General features: G+C 36.9%; 1 protein-coding gene and 1 pseudogene across 3 annotated transcripts in view; both read right to left on the bottom strand.

The window, feature by feature from the left end:
• Positions 1–21,850, bottom strand: part of HDX (highly divergent homeobox) — a 115,889-nt gene that overhangs the window by 45,919 nt on the left and 48,120 nt on the right. For both annotated transcript variants that reach the window (XM_084790750.1, XM_084790749.1), the window contains one exon: positions 18,941–18,994. In XM_084790750.1, coding sequence (XP_084646876.1) covers positions 18,941–18,994 — 54 coding nt within the window. The remainder of the gene's footprint in view (positions 1–18,940; positions 18,995–21,850) is intronic.
• Positions 12,236–13,529, bottom strand: LOC311602324 (casein kinase II subunit beta-like; annotated as a pseudogene). Its single transcript has one exon. The product of its transcript is annotated as a casein kinase II subunit beta-like (transcript).

The raw sequence follows: 21,850 nt of genomic DNA, 5'->3' as shown, positions 1-21,850 counted from the left end.
TGGGTCTGCATATGCTGGGGTAGGCCTTTTGTATAGCACAGGTGCTTTTGAGTCGTCCATGCTCCAGTAAGTAAACTCAATAATCCCACTGGTTACACAGACTGGATTTGAATGGAATATTTCCTTTGTTGTCTTTGTTGCTGTAACTGGAGTGAATTGACACTTGTTCATGGCAACAAGGGAAAAGCTGTACAATAAAGGCTCTGGTGTTGCCGCCTGCCTAAGATGAAGTTTACTTAGCTCTACACTAAGACTACCCTTCAAATACTTCCTACTCACATACTCCTTTTAAAATTTTATTTCTAAATGAAACTTAACATGAAGATTATCTAAAATCAGATTCAGATTAACAGTGAGAAATAAAATATGTACAACAAGGGCTGGAGAGGTGGGCAATAGTACTTGCCATGTAAGCATGAGGACCTGAGTTCAAATCAACAGCTCCCATGTAAAAGTGGTGTGTGCAAGGTGAGCTTGTAACCCCAGCACTGGGAAGTGGAGCTAACTGGATTCCCGGTGTTTACCAGCCAGCCAATCTAGACAAAATGGAAGCTTCAGGTTCAAAGAGACTTTCATCTCTCTGTCACCATCTCTAAGTCTCTCTCCCCTCTCTTCCTCTTCCAGTGTGTGTGTGTGTGTGTGTGTGTGTGTGTGTGTGTGTGTGTGTGTGTGTGTGTGTGCGCGCGCGCATGTGTGTATATGTATCTCTCCTCCCCTCTCCGTGTGTGTGCCTGTGTGTATGTGAACACGAATATTAATAAATTCAATTACAAGGGGATGGAAAGATGGCTCAGCACTTAACAATATATACTAATCTTCAGGAGGCTCCAATTTGATTCCCAGCACTGATGTTGGATGTATCACAACTACCCATAACTCTAGTTCCAAGGGATATGACCCCCTATTATGGTCTCCACAAGCAACCGCAAACATGTGGTGCACAAACATACATTCAGGCACACACACACACACACACACACACACACACACAATTTAAAAATGAAACCTAAAAATTAGTATTTAAATCTGTTTCTCCTTACTTAGTAAATCAAGTAATATGTATGTTACTATTATTAAATCGCATGTTTTCAATGAATGAATGTAAACATGCCATTTATGTTTTTTTCTAATCAAAGGATATAACTAAGTTATTTGCAACATAAAATTCACATCAGGTGTTCCTTCTACATGGATTCCACAACAGTTGGGGAGTTAAAATTCTCAAAAATAAGGATAAACTTAGTGGTAGAAGATTCTAGAAAGACTCAAATAATTCATCACAACTGCTGTTATGAATATTTCTGTGAATTTCCATTGCAACAAATTCTCCAGTTCGAGTTAACCTACATTACTGTCAGAATGGAAGGAGTAATGAACAGAACACTGAACACACTCAGCCAATTAATTTGTAATTCATTTAGAGGACATCCAAAGCTGATTCATTCTTTAAATTGAACTAAATAAAACCTGATTTGATTTGCTAGAAATGTGCTGGGGTCTCAGCATTAGCAATGCTAAAGGCGACCTATTATGACAATGCCTATTAAGTAGAAGCTTATGAAAGAAGCGCAGTTATTTTTAAAGCTCCTAAGAGCATATTTTAACTAAGAAAATAAATAAGGTAATAAAATCAATTAGCATTAAAATTGCGAATACCCATTTAGTGAAGGAACAGAGTGGGTGGACATTTAAAGGATGAGGTGAATTCTCCCCTAAGGAAGTCTGAAATAGAAGTCAATTTTGTCTTTCTATTGGACTCTCAGGTCAACTTCATGTTATGACACATACTAAAGCCTAAAGTTCTGGCTTAGGAAAAAGACACTGGCAAATAATTTTGTTGATTTCTTGTAAAGAGTAGTATTCCCAAAGCCCAGGGCTTCCTACATGAAGAAAAAAAAAAACACTATCAGTGAACTACCTTCAAGAAAGTCCTTAATATGAAATACAATTAAATAATAAATAAAACCCGAAGAGTATCAAATCAATTACTGTTTCTCCGTTCACCTGCAAACTTATAATTATCAGAGCAAACATAACCACTAGCAGTAGATGACTCAGTAACATTCTAGGAGTATAATGCATACAGAGAGCCAGGGTCAGTACCTTATGCCATAACGCCATCATTACAGAGGCTGAGGCAGGAGAATCACTCGAGTTACAAACAATAGGATAGGCACAGTCTATGTGTAAGATTCTTCCTTTCGCTTCCCACATATACAATTACATGTGCTTATTAGTATAAATATAAATATATATCCTTACCTGAAAATCTGGTACTGTTACAGGTGTATTTCATATAGTGGGTAAGGTCTCTACTATTTACATATATCCTCTGCCCATAGATATAATTTTTGGCTTAACTTTTCTTCAAAAGTTGACTGATTTGTTGGCTTTTTGGCTAATATTAATTAAGTCTAGAGTTAGAAGTGACATTGCCCAGAAATATGACATATCTCACAAGCTGTTTCAGTCATCATATAATGGAAAGTAAACTCATTTTTGTGGGTTTTAAAGGCAGTGTATAGCACTGGCTGTTCTGGAACTCACTTTGTAGATCAGGCTAGCCTCAAACTCACAGAGATCTGCCTGCCTCTTCGTCCTTAGTGCTGGGACTAAGGGTGTGTGCCACTATCACCTTGAAGGGCCGAAACCTCTATTATGATTGATTATCTTACAGATATTGAATATCTGCATAGCTAGAATTCCACTGGAAACTGGCTCACTATTCTTTATATAATTGAACACTTTTTTTTCTGGAAGCAATTTCAATAAAAAGAGGAGTTGTGGCTTTCGCTTTAGCATAGTAGGCATACTGTTTCCCTAACATCATAAAGTCCTGGTTCAACCTTCAGCACCTCATAAATAAAGATGTTATTTTTCTCTTCAGTGAAAATGAGTGGGAATCTAGAACATCCTAAGTTTAAATCTCAGCTCCTCTTCTTCCTAAGTGAGGTCCAAGTGATTTAATATCTGAGGTTTCCTTTCTTTATCCGATAATGATGGGATTAAGACTATCTTTCTCCTAGCACCACTAAAAGGATTAAATAAGAAATCCTACATAAAATAAATGAGGCTCATAACCATAGGGATTTTTATAAATGTTAGCATCCTGACTCTCACTTCCTCCACGTGTCTACCTATATCCTAAACAAGAAAAGGTACAAGATATTTAGAGGTAAACTTAATTGAAGTAAAAATCCCAGATACCTCAGGGGAATAACCAATTTTAGATAGAGCAGGATTAGCTCAAAATGCTTGGAATTTTCCCAGCCTTTTAGTAAAGTGCACCATACTACAAATACTGTTTTTCTATTTTAAAAAGCAAACATTTGAATATATTCGAAATAGTGTGTGTGGCCAAAAAGTTTCTTACTTATATTTCAGTCACAGTCTCTATATAGCACAGATGATTTTTGACTACGGAAAGGATCTGATTTCCTTTCTTGCATCACTAGGATGCGGTCGTAGCTTCATTAACTCTTTAAGAGATTTTTTTTTGGCTTGTACTTCTGGTTCACAATTGGTACTTCTTGTTTCTGTTGTATGAGAAAATGTATCTGTTGACTAATTTAAATTTGAGATGTTTCTACTTTATAGACAAGTTTTGGAGCTGCAGAGGAATCTGCTGTAAGTTCATAAAATAGGGCATCTAGCCAGCTCCTCATTTTACCATATTTCTTGCTAACTTCTTACAGTTTTTGGAGAATGGCTGTATTTCTCCATTTCCCATTTATAAATACATAAAATTGGGATGCAATTGGTTAAAATAAGTCAAATTGGAAAATCTGTCCTAGAACATAGTTTTCAAGAGTTGCTTAGTTGATATAATAGGATGAACATGTGGATATCTTGTGAATAAAGTAAGATCATTGGGAGAAAAAGAAGTGTGTTATAAAATGATAGCTCAATGTGTAAATAGTGTAGTAAATTAAGTAATAAAGTCATTGGGAAAACTTATACAATTTCATATGTCTCACAACTTTAATCCAACAACAAAAAGTGCTGTTACATCTTCTAAAAATAACTTTTGGCATCATAAATCATCATTAACCATATTTAATCTATAACTTAAACTTTTAAAGAAAATAAAATTTTGTATGACCTGATATAAGAGAAATTGATAAGCCTTTCACTAGATAAGATCTTTTGTCAGTCAATTAACACTGTACATACACCATGAATGTGCACACATAAATGCAGAGGATATCTACACATATCACATATGTGTATCTATATGTACATAGATATACATACATATATATATGTATATGTATACATATATATGGAGAATGACCAAGAGAGATAAGTACTATTTATAATCTTACATTTCCTCCAAAATATCTATGTGTAACCAAAAGTTCTATATAATAAATTTGAAACTTGATAGCTGTTTACCTTAATTTTTTTCTTTTATTACCAATCCACTTTATAGATTTTTTTTGTTGTTCTCTATCTGTTGCTTTAACCATGTTATGTAAAGAAAAACAAAAGATGTATTTAATGCACAGCTCTGCAAGTCCAAGAGCATAGTCTTCCCATCTTCTTGGAAGCCTGAGGACCTTCTTATGGGGCCCTTGCATACTGGAGACAAGTATTCTGTAAAGAATGGGTTTGTATATTATGCTTTAAACATTTTCAGTCTCACTCAAGGAAAGCACAATAAAGAACTAAAAATGAGAACTTCCTCTCATAAGATGTATTTAAATTCTCAAGGCTTTATCATAGGTGACTTAGCTAGGTTTTTATTTGTAAATGGAAAAAACTTCTGCCATGGGTATGAAATATCACTTGTGATGTACAACAAGCAGTTTAATTTAATAAAATATGTATGTACCAGGAAATTATATTGCAATTTCATCACTTGTCTAAAAGTCCCAGGTGCAAGACAAAGCAGTGGTAATTACTTTGACAATATATTTAAAACAATCATAACTTCAAAATGACAGTGTTAAGATAGTTCCTCTCATTAAATTGCCTGATCTTAGACCTATTTTGCTTGCACTAAAATTTCTACTTTTCTCTCTAGCTTCTTGTTTAGTCATGTGATTTCTCCCTCTTGCACTTGTTCCTTTCATTATGATCCAGCCTGACCATCAGTAGAGCTGAACAGACGCTCATGCTAGTCCCACACACTTCCAGAAATAAACCCACAGATCATAAGGGACTAAAAATAGAAACTGGTCAATAACAGGCAATGATGGAAATAATAATAATAATAATAATAATAATAATAATAATAATAATAATAATAATAATAATAATAATAAACACCCCTCAGGAAATAAAAGAACAGCATAAACATGGCATTGGTAGTGAATCCATCAAACATTTAGAACAAATTAACATCAGGTCTCCTCACTCTTAGAAAACATCAAACAGAAATTAAACCTCCTAACTTGTTTTTTGAGGTCAGCATTATCTGATACCCACACCAGGTAAGGACATCATGATTTCATGCCATTACATGTTAAGTAACTTTTATGAACACATATAAAATTATTCAAGCCAATAATAGAGAAATGGAACTAGGCATATCCACTCTACAGTGGTCAATTGGGACTTTTCCATGAAGTATGACTGTGGTTCAACAACAAAAAAATCAATCATGTAAAACCACATATTAGTAGAACTCAGGAGGAAAAAAACTCACATGATCCTGTTATTTGGCACTGGAAAATGGTAAAATACTCTGCATGCTTTAATAATTTTTTCAAGTAATTAGTACTAAAGGACACAGGCACTGCTTGAAATTTTGTTACTACCAAACCCATTGCTCCTTGAAGTATATTAAATAACTCAATATTTGGAGAACTCATATATTTTTCTCTTTCATTTTGTGAGTCAGGGTCTCAAACAGCCTAGGCTGGCCGTAGACTCTCTGCTCTACTTGACCCTGAACATCTATCTGCTCTCCCTGCCTTTATCTTTTGAGTGCCTGGATTACAGATTTATACCACCACATTCAGATGTATGTGGTTCTAAGGGTTGAACTTGGAACTCTGTATATGCTAGGTAAACATTCCATGAACTGAGACAGACTCTACCCAAGAAAAACTCACTTCTTGATTGAAAAACTTATTACCAAAGCACACTAATAAATATAATGTGAAACTGTCTGAAAGATGGAGAAGCATCAATGGAACATATTGAGATTCCAGAACAAAACACATGTATCTCTGGTCGATTAATTTTTGTATTGCTTTGAGGTGGGCCTCATTTAACTCAGTTTGGTCTTGATTTTGTTATGTTTTTAAGGATGACTTTGACCTCTCAAATATTGAAATTAAATGTGCTCCTCATCATATCTGGCTTTGGTTGATTGGTTTTATGAGAATTATATGTTAAGAGCATTCAGTGGAAACTGATGGCATGATATCATATCCTCATACATAAAATGATGCTGGACCTCTACTTTGTACCATATAAAAATTCACTCAGAACTGACCAACACCTAAATGTAAAAGCTACAACTATAAAATTCTTAAAAGAAAATACAGGTATATTTATTATGCCTTGCATTTGGTAAAATGGCTTCTTAGACATGATACCAAAAGCACATACAATGAAAGAGAAAAACAGAAAAACTAAGCCCATAAGGACTGAAGACTGTAGGAGTTTGGTAATTTTATCAAAGTCTTTGATTGCCTAGGCAACAATTTTCTCAACAGAATTACAAAAGGTAAAAAAAAAAAAAAAGAGAAAGATAGCAAGATAAGACACCTAGGATTACATTAAATTAACAAGCTTCTGCAAGACAAATCAATCAATCATTAGAGTCTATAGGAGAAAAATCTATGCTCCTTTTATTCCAACAGGAAATTAAGATCTTAAAATATAAAATGTTATAATTTAAATAACTAAAAACAGATAACCTGGGCTGGGGATGCTGGAAGACTATTTGCCTATCATATATCATGAGGAATACTTCATTCCCAGTGCTTGGGAGGTGGAGGCAAGAAGATCAGGTGTGTATGTCATTGATTAGTCTAAAGTTGACATAGGTACATGAGGTCTTGCCTCCTAAAAATAAACCAACAAAACCAGAAAGAAAACAGTGTATGAGTAAACTGGACAGATAGTTCAACAAACCAAGTGTAAATGACCAGTAAAGACATAAAAATATTTATCTTTAGTCATCAAGTAAATGCAAATCAAATGATATTGGGTTATCATCTCACCTGTTTGAATAGCTGCTATTGAGAAACAAAAAACAAATGTTAGCAAGGGTGAACGTCTGCATACAGTGTGTGAATGTAAATTAATGAACTCACTACCTATCTATTCTATGGATTAATGGCACTTTGTTTATCTGTTTACTAAAGGGAATCTTGGTTACTTCAAGTTTTTGATGAATACAAACAAAGATGCTATTAATAATTATAGTAAAAATTTGTATGGACATATATTTTCAGGTTAGTTGGGCAAATGACTGGGAATAAAGTGCTAGATCATATGATAATACTGTTTATTGGCTCTCTATGAAACTACCATGCAGTCTTCCAAATTAGTTATAACACATTGTATTCTCACCAGAAATAACTGTGATTTACTATTTTCTTAATCAATAATTTATATTCCCAGTATTTTGGATATACATTTTTATCACATACATATCATTTTAATTGGATACTTTCAAAAATAATTTAAAATTTTCATATAAGGACCATTCATAAAATTGTTTTCATAAATCTTTCAGATTTTTAAAATACACTTAGCATGAATTTATTATTTTTTGGCTTAAAGTATATTTGTGTTGTCATACCTAATAAACCTTTTGCCTAGGGGGCAACCTCTCACCTCCTTAGCTCCTTTGAACTATACTCTTCTCTCTGCTCTCCCCAAATCTAACATCTTGGTGCCCAAATCTGAGGCAGGTATTACTGAGCTGGGTTGCTCGAGGAGACTGCTGCACCCTTGCCATTGCTGTCTTTGCATCTAAAGAGGAGACCTTTGTCCTCCTCTTAATCTCCAGGATTCCTTGTCTATCTGTTCACAAATCCTATCAAGAGGTCAGGAGTTACTCTGCCTTTGGATTTGTTCTCTCATCAAGATCTGTGGAGTCAAGGCACCCCTTGCATGGTCATAATCAATTGGCAGTCCCTGTGTATAATTCTAGAAGGGAACCTGAGGGGCAAAGGGATGATTTTCTCCTTCACACCCTTTCTGGTGGACCTGTTTAACTGAGCAGTTTTCATAATGAATGACAGACACCAAATCTTACCTAACCAAGGACTCTCCGCTTTGCTGCTTTTTGCATAACCTGAAGAAATTTTATCCTAGAGGAAATATCAAAAATTATTTTCTTTGAGTATACTGATCACAAACAAAATGCATAACAAGAGTCCACTGACCTGAAAATGGTACCATTTGGCTCTAACATTCTTAGAGATTTAGAGAACTTTATGTAGAACAATCTGAGGTTGTCTGCAGCTCCTAACTTGCAGGCTATCTTCTTTCCCTGTTACTGACAAATTTCTCTGTGAATCTTTTACATCTTCCAAATCGTGCTACTAAGTGAAAAACCTGTTGCTATGGAATAATTTACTCATTCCAAGAGACCCTTTTACTGACTTTGACCCTGTGACCACATTGACCCTTCTTTTCCTTATGTCTTTTTAGCCCCCTCCAAGTCAGCTAGCTTCCTCTCCTACCCCTTCAGAACTATCTTTTCCATCCTCCTTTTTTTTCCACCTCTGGTTCCACTGACTAACGCAGGCCCCTGAGCTCCTGTCCATATGGCATTTAAAAAAATCCAAAGCCACTCACCCAATCATAGGTGCAGACCTGGGACTATGTGGAGTGAAGTTGAACCATTATTCCAAGTAGAAACTTCTAGAACCAGTCCATGGGCTCTGAGACTGTGTAGCAGTCATTAAAGATCTGCAGAATCAGTATCCTTCTCTGACCCTGTCGGTCTATTAAACACTAATTATCACTCTATTCTGTGATTATTGAGGGTCCCACCCATACCCAAGGCTCCAAGATTGAAAACAAAGCACCATTCATTTGGTTCATAAACCATACAACAAATGAGAGAAAAGATATGCAACACCACAAAACACCACAAAAGGATCTAACTCCAGATGCATAGATCTCATTGCAAAAAATACAAACAACATGAACAGCAAAAACAATATGCTTCATCCTGGAACCAATACCCAAGTCATAATAATTCTTCAGAAAAGCAAGTTAGTTAGCTGATATACAAGACAAGGACTTAGAGAAAGTATGAATATGTTCAGTGAGTTCAAAGAGGTTATGAATGCCTGAATGAAGACTGAAAAACTACAAAAAGCTGAATGAAATAATGAACACAATTCACTATATGAAAACAGAATTAAATAGAAAGAATCACCAAAAAAAGCTTAACTGAAATAAAACTCGAAACAAAAGATTCAGGAAGTCAAACAAAAACTTCAGAGTTAGGCCTCAGCTACAAAGTACGGAGATGGAAGAGAAAATCTCAGGCACTGAAGAAAGGATAGAAGAAAATAGATGCCTCCGTCAAAGATAACAATTTTTTCCTTTTTTTATTATTCTTGTTACATCTCAATGGTTATCCCATCCCTTGTATCCTCCCATTCTTCCCTCCCTCCCATTTTCCCCTTATTCCCCTCCCCTATGACTGTTCCTGAGGGGGATTACCTCCCCCCGTATATGATCATAGGGTATCAAGTCTCTTCTTGGTAACCTGCTGTCCTTCCTCTGAGTGCCACCAGGTCTCCCCCTCCAGGGGACATGGTCAAAGGTGAGGCACCAGAGTATGTGAGAAAGTTATACCCCACTCTCCACTCTACTGTGGAGAGTGTTCTGACCATTGGCTAGATCTGGGTAGGGGTTTAAGGTTTACCGCCTGTATTGTCCTTGGCTGGTGCCTTAGTTTGAGCGGGACCCCTGTGCCCAAATCTGCCTATCATAATATTCTACTTGTAGGTTTCTAGGACCCTCTGTATCCTTAAAGGAACAACACAGCCAAGACTCTGGGACAGTATGAAAACACCAAATCTACAAATAATAGGAATAGAGCAAGAAGAAAACCAGGTTAAAGGCACAAAGAATATTTTTCTGCATTTTTAAATTTTTAATTTGTTCACTTTACATCCCAATTGTAGTCCCCTCCTCATCACCTCCCAATCCCACTCTCCCTCCCTCATATCCTCTCCCTCCTCTCCTAGTCCTCAGAAAAGAAAGACTCCCACTGCCCCTCATCATCTGACCTCAGCATACATATCAAGTCTCATCAGGCCTGCATCTTCTTCCTCTGTGGCCTGGCAAGGCTTCTCCACCAGGGGGAAGTGATCAACAAGACACCTGAGACCATGTCAGAAGTAGTCCCTACTCTCCATATTATGGGACCCACAAGGAGACTGTGTTGCCTATGTACTGCATCTGACAGGAGGTCTAGGTCTACACCACACATGGTCCTTGGTCAGTGCATCAGTCTCTGCAGCACTCCCTCCTTTTCCTGGACTTGTTGGCTCCATTGGTCTGCTTGTGGAGCTTCTGACCGTTCCAATGAAACAGTTGTTCCTTTAAAAGGACTAACAAGATCAACAAACCTTTAGACAAATTAACCAAAAGAAAGAGATAGCCCAAATCAAAAACACTAGAAATGAAAATTATATCAGACACTGAAAAATTCAGAATATGACAACATACTTCAAAATCTTATATGCCACAAAACTGGAAAATCTAAAAGAAATGGGCAAATTTCTAGATGTATATGATCTGCCACAGTTAAGGCAAGGCAAACTAAATAATATAAAGACCCATAACAGCAAAAAAAAAAAAATAGAGACATTAAGAAAAAATGTCCTGGTAAGTGAAGACTTTCATGGGACATGCCCCTTGGGCTAGTGTCCAGATATAAGTTCACTTACCAGGAAAGTGGGACAGAGGGGAGGACATCCTATTGAGACTCTAGGTGAGAGAAGCATGGGAGAATGGGGAAATAGAAGGATCCAGAGGGTCCTAGAAACTTACAAGTAGAACATTATGACAGGCAGATCTAGGCCCAGGGTTCCTGCTCAAACTATGGCACCAGCCAAGGACAATACGTGCAGTAAACTTCGAACCCCTACCCAGATCTAGCCAATGGACAGGACATTCTCCACAGTCGAGTGGAGAGTAGGGACTGACTTCCACATGAACTCTGGTGCACCATATTTGACCACGTCCCCTGGATGGGGAGGCCTGGTGGCACTCAGAGGAAGGATAGCAGGCTACCAAGAAGAGACTTGATACCCTATGAGCATACACAGGGAGAGGTGATCCTCCTCATTCACAGTCATAGGAGAGGGAAATAAAGGGAAAAGGGGAGGGACGGAGGGAGGAATGGGAGGATACAAGGGATGGGACAACAATTAAGATGTAATATGAATAAATTAATAAAATATATTAAAAAAGAAAAGAAAAAATTTCCAACTTAAAAATATCCAAGGCTAATGAATACAGCACAGAATTCTACCAGATCTTCAAAGAAGAACTGACACCTATACTTCTCAAATCATTCTAGAAACTAGAAACTAAGATAATATTTCCAAATTGTTTTTACAATCCGGTATTATCCCAACACCCAAACCGAAACTCAATGAAAAAATTACAGAATATCTCTGATGAAAATAGGTACAAAACTTCTTAATAAAAATACTTGCAGACTGAATTCAATAATGTATTAAAAGTTTATGTAGCATGATTAATTTGGCTTCATCTAAAAATGTATGGATGATTCAACATGCATAAAATCAATAATAATATACAACCCCTCACATGACCAGCCTAAGTACAGAGCACATAATCATATCATTAGTTGCAGAAAAGGCTGGTGAAAATATCCAACATCATATGCATTGTGACTTCTGATATGCAAGTAGTTGAATACTTTTCCAAACAATTTGATAAAATAATTATAGAATGACCTTCCTGCCTAAGGTTCTACTAGTTACTGATTTCTTCATCCAAAAGACCTAAGCGGTGGAGATTCATTAAGCCCTCCATCTTCAAATCTATGTGTTTCATTGTCTACAACTTCTCTTAACCCACCAGTTTCTATGATCTTCTGTTTTTAACTCAAAGCTATGTAAGCAATTCTCCTACAAACTACATACATATCTCTATATAGATATCTTTCCCTAAACACAACTATGTCTCTTCATCTCCCTGTTTACCAGCTTCCCAAAACGCTGCTCATAATTTTTCTGAGATACTAGGCTATACTTTTTTTTTTCTCACGGCCTTTTTTCTTCCACTTTATTTCATACTCCCAACACAATAACAATTCCTTTAATTTAAACTAAAAACCATAGATGTCCTGAAAGGGTGGCAGCAAAGGAATGGTAGTGTCAGAGGGAGAGGTGGGTTGGGGGATCAGTGAATCTTCTTGCCTGAGCTCTTGAAGTTGCTGGCAGCTTGGAGCTGCAACTGGTAAGCCATTGGATGGCTCTTGAAACTGTAGAGCCTGGCCACACAAACTGGTTGGTGGGTCACTTGAGGCAGTATTCCAGATGCACATTCCTGGCATTTGAGGGAAGCCAGTGCCAAAGTAGGCGCTTTCCATGTGGTGGTGCCTCGATGACTTGGGTGTGTACACGCCCATGCACTTGGGGCAGTAGTGTTTCACCATGGCCTCACCTGGGATGTCCGAGAGGCCGATGGGGAACATGGGATGGTTCTCACAGTACACGCGAGGACAGTAGCCAATGTCTCTCTGCTGGTACTTTACCAGCAATGCCTCAGTTGGTGAAGATGTAGCAGGCATGGATCAACCCATAAAGCATCTTCGTTCCCTGTTCAATCAGGTCACTCTGGTTGGGATTGTTTTCCCGCTCTTCGTGAGGCTCCAGGTCCAAGATCATGTCTAGAGCTTGTTGATAGTGAGGCACTTGCTCATTGAGTTCAGTAAGATTAAATTTCTCCTGGATGTAGTCTTCATCCACCTCACAGAAGAATTCATTACCACAGAGCCCGCAGAACCAGGAAATCCAGAACACGTCCTCAGAGCTACCCATCTTTAAGTAGGCGGAGGTGGCGCCAGCCATTCTGTCGCTCTTCCCTTAGCACTTCTCCCTTCCCTCAGGGCTTGAGCGACGCATCCTGCTGCAAACCCTAAGTGTGGTCTTCGAAACCTGCTCAGAGTAGTGGTGACAGGCGCTGTGGTGTTACTTCATCCTTGGCAAGCCACAGGTCTCTCTTTGTGTCCTCATGGGCTTTCATTTAACGCTGAGCATTAATCCTCCCAGCTCCAGAAAAGGATCTTGTAGCCTAGACTATGTTTTTAAGCCTTTCCCTAATGTTTCTGACTCTCATTTAAGGGGTTTTAGTTCCTACAATAGTTAATAGATGTGATCATCATTAAAACGCAGGAACCACCTAAGCAGGGTACGCTATGGCTGCCTCAGACTCAGTTCCAGAGTTGAGGTCCTCACCTGAATTATCTTACAACCTCTGAGCTTCCTGAACTAAGATGACATAACTCTACACAAGAGATTAACAATAAAGTATCTACATAATTCTAAATATGCTATTGTCCATGATCATATTCCCATTTTAGAAGAAGGGCCCCATATCTTCCAAAGATCCCTCATAATTAACATCTAATCCTAAAACTATTATAAACTGCCTCCTACTGCAGCAGGTAGCTATCCTTTATCATAGGCAACACCCAAACCAAGATTCTCCTATAAGCCTAGAAAACCAGAAGACCAGTAGGGAGGCTATATTTCAGGGCAGACATTCCTCTTTCCTTTTTGCATTGTCTTTTAGCCTTTTCTTTACTTATCTAAATTTAGGGTGTGGAGGCTAGCCCAGGAAGGTGTTACCTTAGATCAAGGCTGGTTTACAAAAGAGGGCAAAATAATTTAATCTAAGGGGATACGTTTTAAAATGTTGCAGTCCTTTATGCTGTCTGCATGTCCTCTTGTTTATCCATCTTGACATAACTTCTATTCATCCCTGCGTCCTTGCCTTTTCACCTTTGTTGCTAGTTAGACTCAACTCAGCAGTTTGCCTCTCAAATCTCTGACGTGCGTGCAGCTGCCTGACTCGTGACAGAAACTTCTTGCCCGCAGGCCTCTTCTGGCTCTTTATCTTATCAGCACACAGGCTCTTACGTCCCCAGCTGTTTCTCAATATCGGCTTCCCAGCCCTCTTCAAAATGCCTTGCCCCTTTGAACACTGAAGTCACTGTGCAACAATTCCCAGGTGTGCGCATACACACAAATACAGACAGACAGATGCATTTACTGTATGATGTGTGATCTAAAAGTAAATATTATTAATAAATGTTAGAAAATAAGAACCCATGTTCCCTTCACAAGGGTTACCAAGAAATTGGGAATGTTTGGCAAGCCGCTGCCACTGAAACTGCTTGAAATTACTTTTTCAATAAAATCTGACATTGTGGGAAGACACAAACATGTTTTTATATTTTTCTTACATAGCATGGTACTCAAGTTAGACTTCAGTGAAATCATACTTTCTTCTGTTGGTGGTGCCGTATATGGGGTAAGTGGACATTTATTCACATCTCCCATAGAAAAATTATTGTGACAAGGTGACACAGGCAGGGAGCAGGGGAAGACAAATTATCAGTTCCTGGACAAACAATCCTGTGTACTTGGAAAAGCTGACAACAGACACCTGGACTCTTGAACCAGGTTTCTAGGTAAAGGTGGGTTATGCAAATTAGTCTGTGTGGAGGAAAGGGCTATTTTTCCAAACACAAACACCAACTGAAATGTATAAAGGTTATGAATAATAAGGAAAAGAATCAAGTCAAATCAAAATTAGTCTCCAATAAGGAGCCTTAAAGAAAAAAAGGATATGAATTATCAGACAAAGAAGTTCAACAAATTACAAAAGTCATAGGTGAGCACTGCGTTTGAACTGGGAAGAGAATGCATGAGTAAAAGAAGGATATTAACAAGATGAATATGATGAAGAACCAACTAGGTTTTAGTTACTAGAAATTAAGGAGCTGAGTCATGTAATAACAGAACTAAAAATTAACAGAACAGTTAACCTGGAGACTTAAGCAGAAGAAAAGACCAATGAACATGGAGATATGTGTTTAAATTATGCAGTTGGAAGATAAAAAGAAAAGAAATAATAACAAAGGATGAAAAAAGAGCAAGGGGACTATGGGATACCACCCAGTGAACAAATATATGTATGAAGAGTCTCATAAAGGCAAGGAGAGATAAGAAAGATCATTTAAACTTTTAAGTTACATTCATTAATTTCTATGTCAGCATGGTACATGCCGCAGACTTTATGTGAACACTTTGTAAGAGTAGGTTTTCTCCTTCCACCAAGTGGGATCTAAGAATCAAACTCAAATAGATGGTCAAGCACGTCAGCTAAGTGTCTTTAGCTGCAGAGGCATCTTTCAGGGCCAACATTATTTAAATAAATACAGATACAATAAATTATATCATATATTGGGAATTTACTTAGAGAATAGATTGTAGATGCTATCACCACAGAAAAGAAACGGCCAGCTAAGGACATGCTTCAGTCAGTAGAGCATTTGCCTATAACTTTTCCAGGTCTTAAATCTAATCCACATCTCTGAAACAAAACCAAACCAAGAATGATAGATATATGAGATGGATATTCTAGCTGCTTCAGTATACAAGTTTATAAAAATTATGTTGCAAAATGTAATCATTTCCTTTAAAAGTAAAAGTATGTAAAATAACTAAAAATTAAGTATGCTCTGGAAATACACTGTGCCTATTCTTATAATATTGCATTGTGCATTTGAACTATTCAAAGACATCAAAGATAAAATATAGCTATTGGAGCATGTTAGGCACATGCTCTTCCAGTAAGCCACATACTCTATTTACACCTTTATTTTTAAGTCATAATATCTCATGCTCTGTTTTAATGAAATTTATCAAAATCAATATAAAAATTGAGATACTTTTGCATTACCACCCTAGATCTTTGAAATCAAATATGTAATTTACACTTATTAGACATGCCAATTTGAAGGCAACATTACAATTATATGTACTATAACTGTATTTATATTTCATGAGAGTTAGCGATTTTGAGTATTAGAGTTTTAACGAATATTAAAATACTTAGGTGTACCAGTAACCGAATGGAATAAACTGTTAAATATTTATTAAGTTATAATTAAGATGCACTATAAACCCACTTCAATCTTCTGAAATTTCCTCCCCCCCCCCTTTTTATTTTTTTGGTTGCCTTAAATTCTACTTACCTGGTCTCAAGTTCACTTACTATATAGTCTTTCATCTCCATGCCAATACTGAGCCAACTAGCAAGTGGTTTATGTTAGATGTATTTTTTTCTTTTCTTTTTAAAATATATTTTATTAATTTATTCACATTACATCTCAATGGTTATCCCATCCCTTGTATCCTCCCATTCCTCCCTCCCTCCCATTTTCCCCTTATTCCCCTCCCCTATGACTGTTCCTGAGGGGGACCTCCTCCCCCTGTATATGCTCATAGGGTATCAAGTCTCTTCTTGGTAGCCTGCTATCCTTCCTCTGAGTGCCACCAGGCCTCCCCATCCAGGGGACGTGGTCAAATATGGGGCACCAGAGTTCTTGTGAAAGTCAGTCCCCATAGATGTATTTTTCTACACTATACTTTATTTTACTCTGCTAATGTGTAATGCTTTCTTTAGACTATTTTATTAAGCGTTAGGGATTGAAGCCAGTGCCTAGTGCATGGCAAGCAAGCACTGTGCCAAAAGAGCTACCCTACCAACACTCATTATCTGTTGTTTATGATAAAGTGGACCTGTTTATTGAAGGTTTTTAACAGATAATACCAGAATCTGCCTCACCTCTGTGTTTGCTTCATTAGAGGGCCTTTTATTACTAGTGTTGCAACGTTTCTGTTTTTTTGTATACTGAGGGATTTCACCAGGTCCCTGGGCATTTTGACCATTATCTCCCTAGGCTTTCAGTTTTATCTTTTTTTAATAGATACATATCGACTTAGGCTTGGCTTAGAAAGCCTGGTGGCGCCTGCACGTTTGTCACATCAGATGGCAGGAAAACCTATGTCTCTTGGAAACCAGCCTTACAGACAACCAAGTACTAAATTAAAGGGCTTCAGCAGAGCAAGGACACACTCAGTTTCTCTGGTTCCCAGGCCCAGAACAGGCTGAGCACTGTCATGTTGATAAGTCATATATTATCTAGGACCTTTGTTCTGTGTTTTTTTCCATCCAGCCCTTAACCTGAGATGTGCTTGGAACTTTGCAAACATCTGACTTAGCCCCAAACCATTAAGTACACAGTACATTTTAACCTAATATGGTAATGTCAACTGACTCAAGACCTATTCCTTGTGGTGCAACACTTACCCACCCTAAGGAAACTTTGAAAAACAACACCCCTTTCTTTCCCCAGTTAGCTGTCCCTTTACCTCAGACACTGCCTGTAGACTGACTTCTATTAACTTTTTGCCTGTCCCTGGGCATCTCTGGAGCCACTATGTCCTTAGAACTCTGGAAACTCACCAAGGTTTTAGTGATATTTTTTTCATTTCTATATGCTATGTTCATATGATCTGTCATCATTGATATTTCTACTAATCTTTGTGCCACCTAAAGTGATGGAAACCAAGGCTCTTGTAAGGATAACTTTTTGATAATGCTACTCAATAGACCCTTATGTGTAGAAACAAAAATGGATTCACCATATTTGGGACTTCCTGTGGTGGTTTAATTCCTCTTGACAGTGTTGATTCGCAATCTGGCTCGATCGTGGAACACAGAACTGTGTAGTGTATAGGACATAGACAAAGGCTCCCCAGACAAGTCTGTTTCAGAGTCCTCCTTTAGCATTCTTTCAGGGTGTCTCTTGGAGATCAGGTAAGTGCAGGCTCAGTTGGGAAGTTGAGCACCTCACTGGCAGTAAAGTGTCAGGAAGAGCATCTTTCTAGTTGACCTTCCTTACCAAACTAGCAAACGTATTTATGGAAGTCTTGAGGAGGGTGAAGGGATTAATGCTGTCTTTTTCTGTTGCTAGTTTGAGTGTTATAACTCATTTAAATCAGGTGGCCTTCTGCTTTTGCTGTTACTTAAATGACAAAATATACCTTATGGTTCCTCCATGCCCTGGATTCTCTCCTTATTTTACCTTATTTCCACCTTTCAGAAATGTCTTACATTAATTTTAGCATTGTATCTCTATTTTATAGGGAAGAGAAAAAAGTAAACTACCTGGACAGTATTGTCCAAAATATTAAAGTCCTAGCTTTAATTTCATTTGTCCTCTAACTTACCAATCCTTTTGTAACTAATTTACTTTTCTAAATGTCTGTTTATTTTTCATGGCTTTATAGTTTTCTATGTACCAGTTACAACTAAGTATTCTGTGTACTTTGTTAGATATAGCTTTATGGATCCTATACAGAAAAATTCAATGAGATTTCATGGGAAAATATAGTTCCAAACTTAAGAGTAGTTATAAACATTAATGACATATCACTTTTAATACTGAATTGTTGTAACAATGGTAACGTATATTAGTAAATATTTATTGTCTATTAAGATTAAATTGTATGATTAACTAAACTGAAGAAAATTAAGATATTTTAATGAGTTGCTTTAAATGTTTTCTTTTACTTATAAATCCATTTTCTTTAATTTTTATTTAGATGTTTCTTTTGTTTTAAAAACTGCATTATAAAAAACTGCAAATATAAATATAAATTTGTTTTTAAACAGAAAGATGTCCTGCCCACAGGATATTCAGTATATTAATTTCTTGATTTTAATTACAGTTGCATTTGAAAATTAGAGTTTATGATCTGGAAATATGTTTTTTGAGACAATTCCACTTTATCAAAGCTAGGTTTTTCTAGTTGTATAAAAATAAAAAATCCAATGATATTCCCACTAAGAATATGAGAGAAAACTCATTTGTTGTGTTAAACCAAAGATTACTTACTGCTCTTTTCCTAGAACACCCTGTAATCCAAGGCACAGTAAGGTTTCCTGAAATCTGTGAAAACAACAAATGAAATCTTAGTAAGTATGTATTAACATTGCTTGTAATGTTGAGCAACACTAAAACATTTTATATGATGTGAAGAGAAATAGGTCTATAACTAGATATATTCCAAATCAAAGACATTCTTTCTTTACTGATTTAAAGAGCCTTCCCTTGTAGAAAAATATGAGAACTGGTGTAAAATTTCCTCAGGAAAAAAAGTTTGGTGAGCTCTGTAAGGGATATGAAAGTATGTGGAAAATAACATTATTATTATTTTTTACTTTTTGTTTTTTAATTTATTTATGTATTTGTTTTACATCCCAATTGTATCCCCCTCCCTCCTCTCCTCCTGGTACCTCCCTCTTCCCCAATTCCCCCTCCCCTACTCCTCAGAAAAGGGAGGCACCCCCCACCAACCCACTCCAGCACATCAAGTTGCATCAGGACTGAGCACTTCCTTTTCTCCTGTGGCCAGGCAAGACAGGCCCTCCAGGGAGAAGTGATCAAAAAGCAGGAAACAGAATCCATGTCAGAGACAGACCCCTCTCCCCTTACTAGAAGACCTACATAAAGCCTGAGCTGCCAATCTGCTACATCTGTGTAGGGGGTTCGAGGTCCAATCTATGTATGGTCCTTGGTTGGTGCTTCAGTCTCTCCAAGCCCCTCTGGGCCCTGCTTAGTTGTCTCTGTTGTCTTGTGAGGCTCCTGTCACCAACAGGTCCTTTAATCCTTTCCCCTACTTTTCCACAAGGCTTCTTGTGCTCCACCCAATGTTTGACTGTGACTCTCTGTTTGTGTTTCCATCAGCTGCTGGGTGGAGCCTCTCAAAGGACAGCTAAGCTAGACTCCTGTCTGCAAGCATAGCAGAGTGTCATTAATAGTGTCAGATTGTCTGTCTTCCATGGGGTGGGTCTCAGGTTGAGCCAGGCATTGGTTGGACATTTCCTCACTCTCTGCTTTATTTTTGTCCCTGCACAACTTGTAGGCAGAGTAAATTTTGGGTTGAAGTTTTTATGGTTGGGTTAGTGTTCCCCTCTCTCCATTAGGAGTCCTGTCTGGTTAGAGGGCTGTCTCTTCAGTCTCCATGACCCCTACTACTAGGAGTCTCAGCTAGAGTCACTTCCATATATTCCAAAAGCCTACTCTGTTGCAGGTCTCTAGCTTGTCACAGAGATACCCCCGCCTGTGGTTTCTCTTCTCTCTGCAAACCCTCTGTCCACACCCCACCCCACCCCACCCCACCACCTGCTCTCCCCACATTCAATCCTCACAACAAGATTGAAGAGAAAGTGAAGGAAACAAAATTATTTTTAAAAATTTAATGCCATGTGGATTAAGCAAAAAGAACTTTTTAAATAGCACATCATCACAAAACAAGAGATGGCACTACTTGTATTTACTCTGAATACTCAGCACCTACTAATATAAATATTATTACAGTCACCTTCTTAATATGAACCATAGGAATTCAGTACAAATCACTGAAACACTGTTTTCTAAACTATATCCTCATTAAATACATATCTTGCTATGTTTTCCACCTTTTATCACAGAATGGTAAAATGTAGATTTTAAAGGACCACTGATCTAAAGGATGACATTTTTGTATAAATAATGCATGACTGTAAAAAGTAGCAAAGGCAAATTTTTAAGCTATATCATCCATACATCAAAACTCTCTAGATAAAAATGTGTCTAGTAAAATCTGTTCTTTTAGAGATGCATTTCAATGTTTAATGTTGATAATTAAGATTTGTAATGTTGCAATCATGAACAAATTCATCTTCCATAGTATACAAGTATTTCATATTTCAGTAAATACTTGTTAATACTGTCTCTAAATGTTGAGAGACTTTTACTTTTACAAATGGAACAGAGTAATGATTAGATCTAAGAATATACTTACTTCAGTTCTCCATATAACGAATATGTGAGCTTGACCCAAGATCAGTGCAAGTATTTTTATTCAATGTAAAATAATTTCACTCAATGTATAATAAAATGGCGACTAGCTGAATGCTGAAGGCATGGCAAAGTATGAATAATTGACTTTTTGTTTTAACTAAAATAATCACATCATATGTTCCATATAAATGGAGATATTCAATTATTTTGAATTATCACTTCACATATTCCTTTTAGTAAGAATATTTTAAAAGTAGTTACATAGAGCTTCTAGAAAACAAGTATAGTATGCAAAACAATTATGGATAAAACAGAATCCCAAACTATAAACTATGTTAGATGATACTAAAATTTTATATTCAGCTAAAATCTACTGTACTCTAGTTTATTTATTTAATTTATTAAATATGTTTTATTTTTTAAATATACATTTATATTATTACACATACCTACAATAAACTACCTATAGCAAGGAGAACCATGAAACAATCAGGAACAGTCATAGTGTTTTGACTATTTGTATTTGGCAGCCTTGATGAAAACATCTTTCCTGTTTTGGTACGTCTAAAACTCTAAATGTAAATCACTGTAACATACTTTTAATTCCTTACACTTCTAGCACAACACAAAGAACCGCTAACCAAAATAGCTAGATTGTAGAAAACATTGACTGATGCTACAGATAAACATTCCTTTAACTTTGGGGAGTCTTTTTTGGTACCAGATTGAAGACAGGATTCTCACTTACTAGATACTATAAAACATAGCACTCAAAGGAAATGTACCATAAGTTTTACTTTTACACAAAAGCAACCTGATTTAGAAACTTATGAAATTAAGTTACAAGGAGTAGAAGTGGATCTAACAAATATTTCAGAACTTACACAGCCAAATGAGTGCTCTATGTTTCAAACTAGAAAATTTCGGATATTATAAACTCATTACAATAATGTTGTCATT

Source organism: Acomys minous, assembly GCF_964271855.1.
Source record: "Acomys minous genome assembly, chromosome: 7".
Lineage (NCBI taxonomy): Eukaryota > Metazoa > Chordata > Mammalia > Rodentia > Muridae > Acomys > Acomys minous.
The sequence above is the reverse complement of the archived record's forward strand: the minus strand, read 5'-3'. Positions and strand labels throughout refer to the sequence as shown.